The sequence below is a fragment of the Phaethon aethereus genome (assembly GCF_964289735.1).
Source record: "Phaethon aethereus genome assembly, chromosome: W".
Classification (NCBI taxonomy): domain Eukaryota; kingdom Metazoa; phylum Chordata; class Aves; order Phaethontiformes; family Phaethontidae; genus Phaethon; species Phaethon aethereus.
Genome location: NC_138581.1, coordinates 31,395,242 through 31,411,814, shown reverse-complemented (window position 1 = coordinate 31,411,814; position 16,573 = coordinate 31,395,242). Strand labels below are relative to the sequence as shown.

The 16,573-nt window shown below is 41.5% G+C and overlaps 1 protein-coding gene across 1 annotated transcript in view; it reads left to right on the top strand.

Moving 5' to 3' along the window:
- The window catches only part of LOC309415061 (ras GTPase-activating protein 1-like), a gene marked incomplete at both ends in the record, with an annotated part of 144,954 nt that overhangs the window by 88,004 nt on the left and 40,377 nt on the right, over window positions 1-16,573 (top strand). The window contains 7 exons of the mRNA XM_082012453.1: window positions 6,398-6,475; window positions 8,923-9,080; window positions 9,376-9,452; window positions 12,951-13,123; window positions 13,278-13,437; window positions 13,616-13,758; window positions 14,501-14,616. Of these exons, the coding sequence (XP_081868579.1) occupies window positions 6,398-6,475; window positions 8,923-9,080; window positions 9,376-9,452; window positions 12,951-13,123; window positions 13,278-13,437; window positions 13,616-13,758; window positions 14,501-14,616 (905 nt within the window). The remainder of the gene's footprint in view (window positions 1-6,397; window positions 6,476-8,922; window positions 9,081-9,375; window positions 9,453-12,950; window positions 13,124-13,277; window positions 13,438-13,615; window positions 13,759-14,500; window positions 14,617-16,573) is intronic.

The window sequence follows — 16,573 nt, the reverse complement described above, 5'->3', positions numbered from 1 at the left end:
ATTGAGAGCAGCCCTGCCGAGAAGGACTTGGGTGTGTTGGTTGATGAGAAGCCCAACATGACCTGGCAATGTGCACTTGCAGCCCAGAAGGCTAACCGTATCCTGGGGTGCATCAAAAGCAGCATGGCCAGCAGGTCGAGGGAGGTGATTCTGCCCCTCTACTCTGCTCTGGTGAGACCCCACCTGGAGTACTGCGTCCAGCTCTGGAGCCCTCAGCACAGGCAAGACATGGACCTGTTGAAGAGGGTCTAGAGGATGGCCATGAAGATGATCAGAGGGCTGGAGCAATTCTCCTATGAAGAAAGGCTGAGAGAGTTGGGGTTGTTTAGCCTGGAGAAGAGAAGGCTCCTGGGAGACCTTATTGCAGCCTTCCAGTACTTAAAGGGGGCTTATAAGAAAGATGGTGTCCTGGTTTCTGTGGGATAGAGTTAATTTTCTTCCTGATAGCTGGTATAAGTGCTCTGTTTAGTATTTGGGATGAAAATAATGTTGATAACATACTGATGTCTTCAGTTGTTGTGAAGCATTCAAGGACTGTCCAGCTTCTCATGCTGGCCTGCCAGCGAGAAGGTGGGGGGTGCATGGGATAGCTGGGAGGAGACACAGCCAGGACAGCTAACCCAAACTGGCCAAAGGGATGTTCCATAACATATGATGTCATGCTCATTATATAAACTGGGGGAGTTGGCTGGGGAGGACTGCTGCTTGGGAACTGTCTGGGCATCGGTTGGTGGGTGGTGAGCAGTTGCGCTGTGCATCGCTCATTTTGTATATCCTTTTATCATGATTATTACTTTTTTCCTTCTTTTTCTGTCCTATTAAACTGTTTTTATCTTAACCCATGAATTTTACTTTTTTTCCACGATTCTCTCCTCCACTGGGGCAGGAGAGGGAGTGAGTGAATGGCTGTGTGGTGTTTAGCTGCCTACCTGGTTAAACCACAGCAGTCCTTTTTGGTGCCCAACGTGGGGCACAACAGGTTGAGATAAAAACAGATCTGACCAGAGCATGTTAGAACAAATTTGATATAAGTGTTCATTATATCAGCTTAATTGTTACTAGTGACAATGTTTTGGTATTTGTTCTTGAAGTTGTTGTGCTTGTTCACAGAGTTGTGTTATAGAACACCTTAGTTGCTGTATATGTTCCCCGTTGTGCTGTTTATCATCTCTGGGAACTGGGTCAAGGTTATCATTTTGCTGTACTTTGTAACAGTGGCTTATGATGTGATAAAATGGCTGGTCATGACACTAATATGGTATTTTTACTCAGCATTGCCATCATCTCTGTGCTTCGAGAGCCATCTCTTGGAAACTATTAATAATTACACTGTTTACCTTTTCTCCTTGGAGACCAAATTATGGGGGAGACACCTTCTTTCACCTTTTCCTTCCCCTCCAGGCTAGTTACAACAGCTCTTGAGAATATCACATATCGTTGGGATGTTCAAACTGGCATGTTCCTGTTGCTTCTACTCCTGAATGTGTTTCAGGTCTTGTTTAAAGTTAAACAATTACTATGTGGAATAAGTGGGTCACATGGATCACATAGCGAGATTGAATAGGAAACCTCAATCGCCCAGGAATCTTGGAAGTGATCGTGGACTGGCCAGAAGGCAAAGATTTTTAGAATATTGCCAGAAGAGGATGTGACGTGTGCTGAAGAAGCCCCACTGTATCTAATAAACTGCCTGAAAATGAGAAGCAGTATGCCATGTTCACTGATGGGTCTTGTCACATTGTGGGAAAGCACTGGAGGTAGAAGGCTGCTGTGTGGGGTCCTATACAAGTCATAGAAACTGCTGAAGGATAAGGTGCATCGAGCCAATTTGTAGAAGTGAAAGCCATCCAGCTGTCTTTAAACATTGCTGAATGACAAAAATGGCCAGTACTTTATCTCTGTAGTGACTCATGGATGTTGTTAAACGCCGTATGGGGGTGGCTACAGCAGTGGAAGCAGAGCAACTGGCAGCACAGAGGCAAGCCCATCTGGGCTGCCGTATTATTACAAGATATTGTTGCCTTGCTAGAGAAACTGCTTGTAAAAGTATGCCATGTAGGTGCCCACATCCCCTGTGATGCTCTAGCCTTCAGGTAAATCGGACAATAGAATGGACAGTTCAAGTTTATCTTGAGAGCAGTGGGTGGTTGGACATTCAAACATTAAGAAAAACATTTAGCAAAAGCCACCTGGTTAGTCAACACTAGGGGATTTACCAGTCGAGCTGACCCTGCCCAGTCAAAACTCTTACATACTGTAGAAGGGGATAATGTTCCTGTGGTGCACACAAGAGAGATGCTGGGGAAGGCAGTCTGGGTTATTCCTGCCTCAGGCAAATGCAAACCCATTCGTGGGATTACTTTTGCTCAAGGACCTGGGTGCACTTGGTGGACGATGCGGGAGTATGGCGAGGTCTGATGTAAACCTCAAGGAGATTTGATTTTGGGGGAGTATAGCCAATGATTTGAATTGTATGATGTTAATTGCTATATAATACTGTACGTCATCGCTACTATGGTCGCTATATGCCGTATTAAGGGTATTATAGTAAGAACCACCCAGATGAATGAAGAATGAACTTTAATGAAACCCAATAAAGAGCAGCGTTGAGGGAACCAGAACTGTCTTCAGCATGCAACAGTCCAATACCACACACCATCTCTCCTGCCCTGAGAGACTGTTATGAGAGACAGAGCCTAAAATCATGGTCCAAACGAACTCAATGGACATTTTAGAGGGATGGCCCATAAACTAAGGGAATGATATCTGTGTGTATATATCAAAAGACAGGAGAAGTGGTAGTGATTAATTGGAATGTATTGGTAAGCGTAGGACCGGGGCATGATGTAGATGGTATAGACTAAGGGGTGGATACTGTCCTGGTTTCGGCTGAGAGAGAGTTAATTGTATTCCTAGTAGCATGTATAGTGCTCTGTTTTGGATTTGTGATGAAAATAATGTTGATGACATACTGTTGTTTTTAATTGTTGCTAAGCAGTCAAGGACTGTTCAGGTTCTTATGCTGGCCTGCCAGTGAGAAGGCATGGGGGACACGGGAAGCTGTGAGGGGACACAGCCAGGACAGCTGACCCAAACTGGCCAAAGGGATATTCCATACCATACGATGTCATGCTCATTATATAAACTGGGAGAGTTGGCTGGGGAGGGCCGCTGCTTGGGAACTGGCTAGGCATCGGTTGGTGGGTGGTGAGCAATTGCACTGTGCATCACTTATTTTGTATATCCTTTCATTATAATTGTGGGGTTTTTTCCCTTCTTTTTCTGTCCTATTAAACTGCCTTTAGCTCAACCCATGGATTTTACTTTTTTCCCCCAATTCTTTCCCCCACTGGGGTGGGAGGAGGGGGGGTGTGAGCAAACAGCTGTGTGTTTAGCTGCCTGCCAGGTTAAACTACAACAGATGGGGGCAGACTTTTTAGTAGGGCCTGTTGTGACAGGACAAGGGGTAATAGTGTTAAACTAAAAGAGGGTAGATTTAGACTGGATAGAAGGGAGAAATTTTCCACAGTGATGGTGGTGAAAGACTGAAACATGTTGCCCAGAGAGGTGGTAGATGCCCCATCCCTGGAAACATTCAAGGTCAGGTTGGATGGGGCTCTGACCAACCTGGTCTAGTTGAAGATGTCGCTGCTCATGGCAGGGGTGGTGGATTAGAGAACATTTAAATGTCCCTTGCAAGCCAAACTATTATTCTATGATTTTATGAATAAGAAATCAAGCTAATAAAAATGTGATGCATAATTGACAATTCCTTTTGTGGAAGGTTTTGAAAGCTAAAACATTACTCCCAAAGTGGTTTGCCTGAGAATAGCTGCAATATAGAATGTACCTGTATTTTAAAAATGTGGAAGGTAATGTAAAGGGTAAGACTGAAAAAGTTTTTGTCTTTAATGGTATTATTAAATTGTACTTTTAGAGTAGGTAGCAGATGTTTGAGCGTACAGCCTTATGAATGTTAGTCAAAGCCTAAATTTTTTGCTTTGTAAGAGCTTACAAAATTTGTGGGGGTGGGGTGTGAAAAGATGAAAATGAGGCTATAGCATATCTTCCACCTTCCAAAGCATCTACTCTGCTTTATGTATTTGTGAGCAGAGAGAATGCTTTTACAAATATATTAACAACAAAAAGAGAGGCAAGGAGAATCTCCATCCCTTACTGGATATGGCAGGGAACATTGTCACCAAGGACGAGGACAAGGCTGAGGTACTTAATGCCGCTTTTGCCTCAGTCTTTAATAGCTGGACCAGGTATCCGCAGGGTATTCAGCCCCCTGAGCTGGAAGACAGGGATGGAGAGCACAATAAACTCCTCATAATCCAGCAGGAAGCAGTTAAGGACCTGTTAAGCCACCTGGACACCCACAAGTCTATGGGGCCTGATGGGATCCATCCAAGAGTACTGAGAGCGCTGGCGGAGGAGCTTGCCAAGCCACTCTCCATCATTTATCAGCAGTCCTGGTTAACAGGGGAGGTCCCAGAAGACTGGAGGCTTGCCAATGTGACAGCCATCTACAAGAAAGGCCGGAAGGAGGATCCTGGGAACTACAGGCCTGTCAGCCTGACCTCGGTACTGGGGAAGATTATGGAGCGGTTTATCTTGAAGAGGCTCACAGGGCATCTGCAGGACAACCAAGGGATCAGGCCCAGCCAGCATGGGTTCATGAAAGGTCCTGTTTGACCAACCTGATCTCCTTCTATGACCAGGTGACCCGCCTAGTGGATGAGGGAAAGGCTGTGGATGTTGTCTACCTGGACTTTAGTAAAGCCTTGGACAGCGTCTCCCACAGCATTCTCCTGGAGAAACTGGCGGCTCGTGGCTTAGACAGGTTTACTCTTCGCTGGTTGAGGAACTGGCTGGATGGCCGAGCCCAGAGAGTTGTGGCGAATGGCGTTAAATCCGGTTGGTGGCCAGTCACAAGTGGTGTTCCCCAGGGCTCAGTTTTGGGGCCAGTCTTGTTCAATATCTTTATAGATGATCTGGATGAGGGTATCGAGTGCTCCCTCAGTAAGTTTGCAGATGACACCAAGTTGGGTGGGAGTGTTGATCTGCTGGAGGGTAGGAGGGCTCTGCAGAGGGATCTGGACAGGCTGGATCGATGGGCAGAGGTCAACTGTATGAGGTTTAACAAGGCCAAGTGCCAGGTCCTGCACTTTGGTCACTACAACCCCATGCAATGCTACAGGCTTGTGGCCCGGCAGAAAAGGACCTAGGGGTGCTGGTCGACAGCCAGCTGAACATGATCCAGCAGTGTGCCCAGGTGGCCAAGAAGGCCAACAGCATCCTGGCCTGTATCAGAATAGTGTGGCCAGCAGGAGTAGGGAAGTGATTGTGCCCCTGTACTCGGCACTGGTGAGGCCGTAGCTTGAATACTGTGTTCACTTTTGGGCCCCTCACTACAAGAAGGATGCTGAGGTGCTGGAGCGTGTCCAGAGAAGGGCAATGAAGCTGATGAGGGGTCTGGAGCACATGTCTTATGAGGAGCATAAGAACTGGGGTTGTTTAGTCTGGAGAAGAGGAGGCTGAGGGGAGACCTTATCGCTCTCTACAACTACCTGAAAGGCGGTTGTGGCGACGTGGGTGTTGGTCTCTTCTCCCAAGTAACTAGCGATAGGATGAGAGGAAATGGCCTCAAGTTGTGCCAGGGGAGGTTTAGATTGGATATTAGGAAAAATTTCTTCACCGAGAGAGTGGTAAAGCATTGGAACAGGCTGCCCAGGGAGGTGGTGGAGTCACCATCACTGGAAGTGTTCAAAAAATGTGTGGACGTGGCGCTTCAGGACACGGTTTAGGGGGCATGGTGGTGTTGGGTTAATGGTTGGACTTGATGATCTTGAAGGTCTTTTCCAACCTTTATGATTCTGTGATTCTGTAATGGGGGTGTAGGTTATACTTTTCCGTGTTTTTCTGTTAATGCTGTTGGGTTTTTTTGTTTGAAGCATATGGTGTACAATACTACTGCACTATAAAAATACAGGAGAGAACGATCAGAACTGTTTACCTTGTTGACTGTTATTTTCTTAGAAGCAACCAAGTCTTGCTTACTGTTATACACCTTTTTTTATTTAATTCTGTATGACTGACCTCGAAAATTGATAAAGGTCAGACTCTGTATTTGTTAGTAATGCTTTATCTTTCTAAAAGAGAAACTTTCAGATTTGCAAATGTTTATTTAGTTTTATGGGAAAGATGAATTTTGCTTTACTGTTCAAATTTTCATACTTTGAATTGCATACAAGTTGGTTCTTTGTAAGCTAAAGAAACAACTTCAGATACTTCAGTGTGTTTGTTTTTTTTTTTTAATTTTAGACATGTCTGTTCTACTGCAGGAAGTTGAATCTGACTTTTTATTACACTGTTTTGTCCCTTTCTCTCTTAGGACTGGATGAAGGTTCTGCAGTTGTTTTGCAGTTTAAGAAAAAACAGTCCAGGGACATCAAATAAACGTCTACGTCAGGTGAAGCTGTATAGATACGGGGGGGAGGGGGATAGGTTGTCTCCTTGTTGCAAAGCGATGATGATACATCTCAGAATTTTTGTTTCGACAATAGTAAATCCTGCATGTATTTCTTTTTCTCAGAGTTATGCAGTGCCTTTGTTAAACCAACTGGAATGACTACTACTTTGTTATAATATTTATATACACAAAGAAAAAAATGTTTTTAGGCAACTGGAAGAAGCTTTGCTAGGTATAAATTTGTGACGACATTTGAGTAAAAGTGTCAAGAATTCAGCATTTGTATTGTCTTAACTCTTACAATTCACCAGATTTGACAGACTTATGTCACATGTAACCAAAATACTAGTATATCTAATATTATTCTTTTTCAGTGACAAATACATGCTGAACTGTGATTATGGCATAATTTCTTTTGGTCTCTTGAGAGTACTGTTGTGGCTAGAATTTCTTTCAGAGGTAAAGGACAGATAGTCATAAATGGCTACATCGGCGATGGTTAGAGAATAACAGGAATCAAGAATCCCTGGTATCTTTGAATGCTACGAATGTCGGAAGTAGCTGTTTTATCAGTCTATGGAAACAGGGCTAAAATTTTTTTTAGGAAACGCAGAATTATTCTGTGGTCAATATTAAAGATGATTGAATACTTCTGAAGAACCAAACTAAATTAGGTAAATTGATATATAAACTGGAAGAAGTAATTGGAAGCCACAGAAGTGAAGCACCTACAGAGTGGTCATCTGAACTAATTTTGTACTTCCAAAAGCAAAGAAAATGTTAGGCTGCATGAAGGAATAGAATAGAATAGAAAATAGATGCTATTTAATATTTATGGTATTCTCATTTAGGATACAGTTAGTTTTGATCATCTTATAACAAAATGCATAAAGGAAATGAGAAAATTATTTTCATTATAGGCTGGAATGAATAAAAGAATTTCCAAGTAAATAAGTGTGGGAAGTATTGGATTATTTAGAGAGGTGAAAAGTATAAGAAGCATGAATGATCAAAGTATATAAAGTGTATAAAGATCAAAAATCATACTTCCATGACTGTCTTACCGAAATTTTATCAGTTTCAGGGTTTCTTGAACTGTCCTTTGAAAACTCTGGTACTGAATATTTATATTTAAATGGATTTTTGACCTGATCAAGTATGATATTTCCTGTATTTGTCTAAATTGACTTCAGTTGATATCAGTAGATATTTGATTGAGCTATGAATTGCATGCAATTCATAAATTTGTAAAATAGTAGACTGTTTAAAATGTATTTAATGTAAATGATTTCAGAGAGTCCACTTCTCATTTTCTGGAAATTGAGTTTCCAAGTGTTGTTGTTTTGAGAATCTATAGTACAGACAGTATCTTCCTTTTAACAGGGAGAAAAGAGAGTAGTGTGTTAAACAAGAGTATTTTATGTAATCTACTGTTGTTTAGAGTAGAATAGAATAGACTATTTCAGTTGGAAGGGACCTACAGTGATCATCTAGTCCAACTGCCTGACCAAAAGTTAAAGCATAGTATTAAGGTCATTGTCCAAATGCCTCAAACACTGACAGGCATGGGGCATTGACCACCTCTCTAGGAAGCCTGTCCCAGTGTTTGACCACCCTCTCAGTAAAGAAATGTTCCCTAATATCAAACCTGAACTTCCCCTCACGCATCTTTGAACCATTCCCATGCATCCTGTCACTGGATACCAGGGAGAAGAGATCAGCACATCCTTCTCTACTTCCCCTCCTCAGGAAGCTGTAGAGAGCAATGAGGTCGCCCCTCAGCCTCCTTTTCTCCAAGCTAGACAAACCCAGAGTCCTTAGCTGCTCCTCATAGGACATGCCCTCCAGCCCCTTCACCAGCTTTGTTGCCCTACTCTGGATACATTCGAGTACCTTAACATCCTCCTTAAATTGTGGGGCCCAGAACTGCACACAGTATTCAAGGTGAGGCCACACCAACACTGAATACAGCAGGATAATCACCTCTTTTGACTGGCTGGTTGTACTGTGTTTGATGCACCCCAGGCTGCGGTTTGCCCTCTTGACTGCCAGAGCACGCTTCTGACTCATATTGAGCCTAATCTCTTAGGAAAGCACCAAATATGTGTTTAGAGTTGTCCATGGCTCTTACTCAAGATACAAGTCTTTGACTTCAGTAGCATTTTCTATGCAAGTTAGTACTTGCAAATCTTAATGTCTTGTAGTGATGGTTTTAAAAGTAAAAAATAAGATGAGTTAAAACTATGATGCTGGAGGTTTATTTTCAAGTTGAGTTGCTCTTAACTTGTCACTGGTGCCTCTTAAAATCTTGTTCCATTATTCCTGTTCCCTGCTCTTTCTATTAAGAAATTATATTTTGAATTTAATATTCGTACCTTAACATAAAGCCTTCACATGGGGGGGAATTCCAGTCTTTCTTTTTTAAAAATTTTGTGTATTTTCTTTAGGTCAGCAGTCTTATCTTGCATGTAGAAGAAGCTCATACACTCCCAGTAAAACATTTTACTAATCCGTATTGTAACATCTACCTGAACAGTGTCCAGGTAGCAAAAACGCATATCAGGGAAGGGCAGAACCCTGTATGGTCTGAAGAATTTGTCTTTGAGTAAGTCTTAATCTTATTGAATTACTGAATTTCACTTGAAAGTTGCAATGCATTTAAGATTCTTTACGCTGTACTGTTTTGCATACGCTTTTAAAAAATACTATATGCATGTTTATATAGCAGCCACCTTTCATCCACAAATGCATGGGTAGAATTTTATGTATGCATCTAAGTATCTTTGTTAATATAATAGTCTTTGGCTGATCATGAGAACTCAGGATTGAAATAACTATAGAATAAGTTTAAATGTTGGCCAAGTACAGTATTAATTGAGGCTTTCTGTCTTTTCCCCTAGTGATCTTTCATCTGATATTAATAGATTTGAGATAAGTCTTAGTAACAAAACAAAGAAAAGTAAAGATCCAGATATATGTAAGTATTTTTCTGTAAAAGATGCATATATGTTGCAACATTGGATACAATTTTCATTGCTCTTGTTAAATATTGTCACAAGAGAATTAAGTATATTCTGTGATTAGCATACAGCTGTATTGGTATGTTTTGGATGTCTGTTACTGACTCTACATTAATGTTTTTACGATAAGAACCTGCATGTTTTTTTAGTAGTAAAACGCACAGTAATCCAATCCTATGTATTTAATGGCTTTTCTAGCTCGATTTCAGTATACCTATTATGTTATACTTTGACCATGTTTACAAAAAAAAAGGGGGGGGGGGGAGGAAAGAGAAGCTGTCAGAATTAATCTGCTCCATAAAATGTTACGTTCCACTAAGTTAATTTCTTTAATCTGTTTTAAGTCCAACTGTGTGGAATTTCTTTTGTCCTTTTCAGGATTTTTTTGTTGCTTCCAGTGAGAAAGAGGGAGGAAAGGTAGTACTTTCCTCACTTAAAAATAAATAACTAAAAATCCAACTTGACAGTCTGTAGAACAAAATTTGCCTCAGTCCTGTGTCATCCTGTTCTTCCCCCCTCATTCTCTCTCAGCTGTGTTCCCAAGAATTTACTTTCTTCCTGTTATGTACACAGCTGCTTCAGCTGTTTTGTTTCTATTTTTCTATTCCAGCAAACTGCTAGCAAAATGGTAAGACTTATCGGCTTTCCCCAAAAAAACAAACACAAACCAAATAACCCTCCCCAAAAAACCTACACCTGCATTCTGAGACACACAATGTGTTTTTTTGGCTTTCAAGGTATTTTGTTTCCCACCAAACTTGTCTTGTAACTTCAGCCCTCTGTCTTTTCTCTGGAGGTTCTGGTTTGTTTTTACACCAGGATAGTTGGTTAATTTCAGATGAATTCATGTTGAAAAAGAAAACATTTTTATACTAGAGGCAGTCACCTTATGCAGTCAAGTCCTTAGGGCAAAATCATAGAATCATAGAATGGTTTGGGTTGGAAGGGACCTTAAAGATCATCTAGTTCCAACCCCCCCCCCACCATGGGCAAGGACACCTTCCACTAAACCAGGTTGCTCAAAGCCCCATCCAACCTGGCCTTGAACACTTCCAAGGATGGGGCATCCACAACTTCTCTGGGCAACCTGTTCCAGTGCCTCACGACCCTCACAGTAAAGTATTTCTTCCTAACATCTAATCTAAATCTACCCTCTTTCAGTTTAGAACCATCACTACACTCCCTGATAGAGTCCCTCCCCATCTTTCCTGTAGGCCCCCTTTAATTACTGGAAGGCTGATATAAGGTCTTCCCGGAGCCTTTTCTTCTCCAGGCTAAACAATCTCAACTCTCTCAGCCTGTCCTCATAGGGGAGGTGCTCCAGTGTTCCGATCATCTTCACAGCCTCCTCTGGACCTGCCTGAGCAGGTCCATGTCTGTCTTATGCTGGGGACCCCAGAGCTGAACACGGTACACCAGGTGGGGTCTCGTAAGAGAAGAGTAGAGGGGCAGAATCACTTCCCTCAACCTGCTGGCCACACTTCTTTCGATGCAGCCCAGGATACAGTTGGCCTTCTGGGCTGCGAGCATGCATTGCTTCTGTCTCTCCTTTCAGGCAGTTTGTATTTCCATTAGTGCCACAGCTTGTTTGTGAAGTTGGTATTTGAGAATATGTAGCTGTAGGAAAAAAATGTCACTGTGCTACACATTTATCACTTCTGTGGCACTGGGAAATAAGCCTACTATGGCAGGTAATAGACTTGGCTCCTTCCCTCCCATGCTCTCCAGGAAATATGCGCTAAACACATTAAGTGCAAAGTGCGTAGTAAACACTCTCACATAGACATGGGTGGACTTTGGGCAAGAGGGAGAAACTATGGAGCCTGTCAGGCACTTTTTAACGGTAGTAACCGCATACTGTCTACCAACACTAGGGACCAAAAATAAGAGGTTGACAGCCCCTTCTTTGAAGAACAAAGTCTAAGAGGTTCCAGTCCTTAACAGCTCCTCGCTGCCTTGTAAATGAATTGTGCGAAAATGTCAGTGAGCTGTGGGTGGGAAAGCCAGGATTTAGTATGTCCATGTATTGAGCAATTTCTTCTTTGTCAACATTTAGATAGGCTTTTATTCTGAATCAGTAACTGTAAATATTTTTAGGGGTTTTTTTGAGGGAGTGGATGCTTTTGGTTGGTTCTGGTTGGGTTCAACAAAGGCTTCACTGTAAACTTAAGTTCATTTCCATTCTGAAGAAAACATAAGTTTGAACCACTTTTAAGTTTGATTTCAGGTTATAATTATTAATCATGAAAATATGAAGTTGTTACTAAATATTAAACCCTAAGCTTTATTCACAAATAAACCATTAAGTCTTCCTTTTTTTTGTGCTACTGTTCGTCATGTAAAATATTCTTGGATCAAGGTTGTTGTATGTAGTTCTTAACTGTACTTACAGAGAAGGGATCAACTATTGTTTTCTTTCTGTATATTTGTTATTCTATCATAATGTGCTGGACTGCAAAGTGTAAACATCCTTAAATTCTCAACTAATGTCAGTCTCTTATTGAACATAGCCTAATAGTTCAATATATGTTGCTAAGTAGCAGAAAGTGTTCCTTTAAAGTGTTTGAATATAAATTATGATAACAAGCATTCTGCAGTCCATATATTGACATTTCTCTTTCAATCTTTTAAGATCAAAGCAAGATTATAGTATTTATATTATCGCTAGGAAGTGCTACTATATAACCATGGGAAAAAATAAATCGAGAATTCTGAATCCTGTATCTTACTGTTCCTGTCAATGAGATATATGCCTTATATGCGCAAGCAAAACAAGAAGGAAGCAACGTTGGTTGAATAGGCCGGTGCATGTCATTGCGTAGTAATTTTAAGGTACCAACATGACAAAAAAGTGAATTAATGATTTTGTCATTCTTTGTTGACTTCTGTCATTATTTGGCCAGTAAGCTGTCTGTGAATACTTTTTCATATGGTTTGCATAAACTGTTACAGCCTTAACCTGGGGGTTCCTAAGTATTAAAGAAATACATTTGGCAACATTTGGGAAAGATGTAGTAATGCTAATAATAAATACTAAACATAGTAAGAAAGTGGTTCAAGAGCAGACCTGATGGAGGTATGAGCCTAAGGCTTCAAAAGAGGACAATGAATTCTAATCACTTTACCTGTTTTAATTTTCTGATTGCTGCCTAGGTTTCCTAGGTAGCTGGGGGAGAGGGGTGCTTTTTCCCCTATTGGGTGTTAAAAAGAAAACTTTGTTAATATCTGTGCGTATACATTATTTACAGCATGCTTTATATTTCAGCTTCAGTTTTCAAGAGTCTGTTAAACCATCTAAGAGATAATCTGTCAATATATTTGATGGCACAAATTTTGATCGTTTTTATTAATACTCTTGCTGAAACAAGATGACGTGCTGAAAACAAACTTTTTAAATTCAATACTAGCACTGTTTTGCTGGAGATAACCTACTTAATGATGCTTTTTTCCTTAAGTGTTTATGCGTTGCCAATTAAGCCGATTACAGAAAGGACATGCAACAGATGAGTGGTTTCAACTCAGTTCCCATATACCACTGAAGGGTATTGAGCCAGGGTCTTTGCGTGTTCGAGCACGATATTCTATGGAGAAGATCATGCCAGAAGAGGAGTACAGTGAGTTTAAAGAGGTATTAAGTTTGTTTCCTCAGTTTTTCTGTCAAAATTAACTTTCTCTGTTGTTTGAGAGCGATTTCAATAATACTAATAAGCATTGCTAAGTAGTATTTGTAGTGACTGTTATGCTAGGACAAGTTTCTGAACATTATTCTGGTTTTCTTTCAGCTCATACTCCAGAAAGAGATGCATGTAGTCTATGCCTTATCACATGTTTGTGGACAGGACAGAACACTGTTGGCTGGCATTTTATTGAAGATTTTTCTTCATGAAAAGCTTGAGTCACTATTGTTACGAACACTAAATGACAGGGAAATAAGCATGGAAGGTACTGTACTAATTATACTAACATTTACTGAAACTCTGGGGAGGGAAGGGCTCCCATGTCTGTGTTTCTGTCTCCTCCCTTAATTACATCATATATCAAACTGTGAACACAGCATATTTTTTTCTCTCTCTGCTTTTTGTTGTCTTCTTTTCCCAACTTTTCACTTTATTTTTTTCAGATGAAGCTACTACTTTGTTTCGTGCCACCACTTTAGCAAGTACACTTATGGAGCAATATATGAAAGCCACAGCAACACGTTTTGTTCACCATGCACTGAAAGAGAGTATATTAAAGATAATGGAGAGCAAGCAGTCCTGTGAGGTGATATCTTGAACTATGTATTTTTTAAATTTTTGATTTGTTGAAATGATGATCCTATTGGTTGTTTGCTTCGGAAACATTTATTAATCCTTCAGAAATAATTTCGATAACGGAACTGAACTGATTATGAGTTTTTTCTAAATGTTAGCTTGAACAATGTTCATAGCATCACTTGTAAATAAGTTTTTAAACTCAATTTTCTTTAAATTATGTATTCTTTAGCAATTGTAGGTTCTTTTGTAGCAGTTACTGAATGGCCTACCCCAAATAACTTGTGTTAAGCTCAAGATATACTAGAAGTCAATGTCTGAACTTAGTTTCATTTTAAAACTCCCTTACATTAACTGCTTGTGTTAGATCCTATCTTCATTTCAAAAACGACCCTCCTAACATCTGTTTCACTTGAACTTAATTATGGAAAGGGGGGGGCAGTGTCCTCAGAAGACTGGATTAAAAGATATGAGAATATATGTAGTTAAAAAAAGATGGGTAGTTATGGATAGTGTTAAATGTCTGTACTGTTAAAAGCATAGTGCACTAGAACTTAAAAACATTGCTTTTTCACATTAGTTTCCTGGCTAGCCCTTGAAGCAGATTTGTAAGTTCTGTACAAGTCTGAGATTTGTACAGCAGTAGAATATTTAATTTATTTTGAAATAGTATTCAGTGTGTAATACCGTCAAATTATATATGTAGTTCTATTCAAGAAAAGAAACTTAATCTTTCTCCCTTTTGGTTTTAGTTAAATCCCTCAAAATTAGAAAAAAATGAAGATGTAAACACTAATTTGGCACATCTACTCTGTATACTTTCGGAATTGGTGGAGAAAATATTCATGGCTGCAGAGATACTGCCTCCGTAAGTTTGCACTCTTCTGTTCAAATTTGTACTTGAAAATTCCTGTTTGTGTGATTTACATTGCACTACAAAATGGTGTTCTTATTGGTTTATCTTATATTAATCAGCCCTAAGACTAAGATTCTCATACCAACTCCAAAGCACAGCACTATACCAGCTATTGGGAAGAAAAAACAACAGCCTGGTTTCAGCTGGGATGGAGTTATATGTACAGAGAAAAAAAACCAACACTTGAATGAATTGTGCTTTCTGCAGATGTGGTGGGTTGGCCTTGGCTGGATGCCAGGTGCCCACTAAGCCACTCTTGGGAGAGAAAATATAACGAAAAGCTTGTGGGTCAAGATAAGGACAGGGAGAGATCACTCACCAATTACCATCATGAGCAAAACAGACTCAACTGGGGGAAATCAATTTAATTTATTGCCAATCAAAATCAGAGTAGGATAATGAGAAATAAACCCAAATCTTAAAACCCCTTCTCCCCACCCCTCCCTTCTTCCCAGGCTCAACTTCACTCCTGATTTTCTTTACCTCCCCCCTGAGCAGCACAGGGGGATTGGGAACGGGGGTTGTGGTCAGCTCATCGCACGTTGTCTCTGCTGCCCCTTCCTCCTCAAGGGGAGGACTCCTCACACTCTGCCCTGCTCCAGCGTGGGGTCCCTCCCATGGGAGACAGTCCTCCACGAACTGCTCCTGCATGGGTCCTTTCCATGGGGTGCAGTCCTTCAGGAACTGATTGCTCCAGCGTGAGTCCCCCACAGGGTCACAAGTCCTGCCAGCAAACATGCTCCAACATGGGCTCCTCTCGCCACGGGTCCACAGGTCCTGCCAGGAGCCTGCTCCAGTGTGGGCTTCCCACGGGGTCACAGCCTCCTTTGAGCGCATCCACCTGCTCCGGTGTGGGGCCCTCCACAGGCTGCAGGTGGACATCTGCTCTACCGTGGACCTCCATGGGCTGCAGGGGGACAGCCTGCCTCACCATGGTCTTCACCAGGGACTGCAGGGGAATCTCTGCTCTGGCACCTGGAGCACCTCTCCCCCTCCTTCACTGACCTTGGTGTCTGCAGAGTTGTTTCTCTTGCATATTCTCACTTCTCTCTTCTGGCTGCTGTTGTGCTGTTTTTTTTTTCCCACTTCTTAAATATGTTATCACAGAGGCACTACTACCGTCGCTGATTGGCTCAGCCTTGGCTAGCAGCAGGTCTGTCTTGGAGCTGGCTGGCCTTGGCTCTACTGGACATAGGGAAAGCTTCTAGCAGCTTCTCACAGAAGCCACCCCTGTAGCCCCTCCCCAACCTTGACACACAAACCAATACAGCACAAAAGCTTTTGGCTAGCACATGTGCTTTTCTTTGAGGGAGAAGCTACTAGATCCAAGGGGTCATCAGGGAAAGAAGAAAAAAATTAAAATATCAGTATATTATCTCCACAAAGAGGTAGAGGACAGTCTTAGTTAGCAGACAGTTGTATATTTTTAAGTTGGTGTCCTGCTTTCAGCCAGGATAAGAGTTAATTTTCTTCATAGAAGCTATTGTGAGGCTATGTTTTGGATTTGGGATGAGAAAATGTTGATAACGTGCTGATGTTTTGAGTTGTTGCTAAGTAGTCAAGGACAGTCCAGCTTCTCATGCTGGCCTGCTAGCAAGAAGGCTGGGGGTGCACAAGAAGCTGGGAGGGGACACAGCCAGGACAGCTGACCTGGGCTGACTAAAGAGATATTCCATACCATATGACATCATGCTCAGTATATAAAACTGGGACGAAGAAGAAGGAAAGGGTGGAGGGACGTTCGGAGTTATGGCATCTGTCTTCCCAAGAAACCGTTACATGTGATGGAGCCCTGCTTCCCTGGAGATGGCTGCACACCTGCCTGCCCAGGGGGAGTAGTGAATGAATTCCTTGTTTTGCTTTGCTTGCATGCGTGGCTTTTGCTTTACCTATTAAACTGTCTTTATCT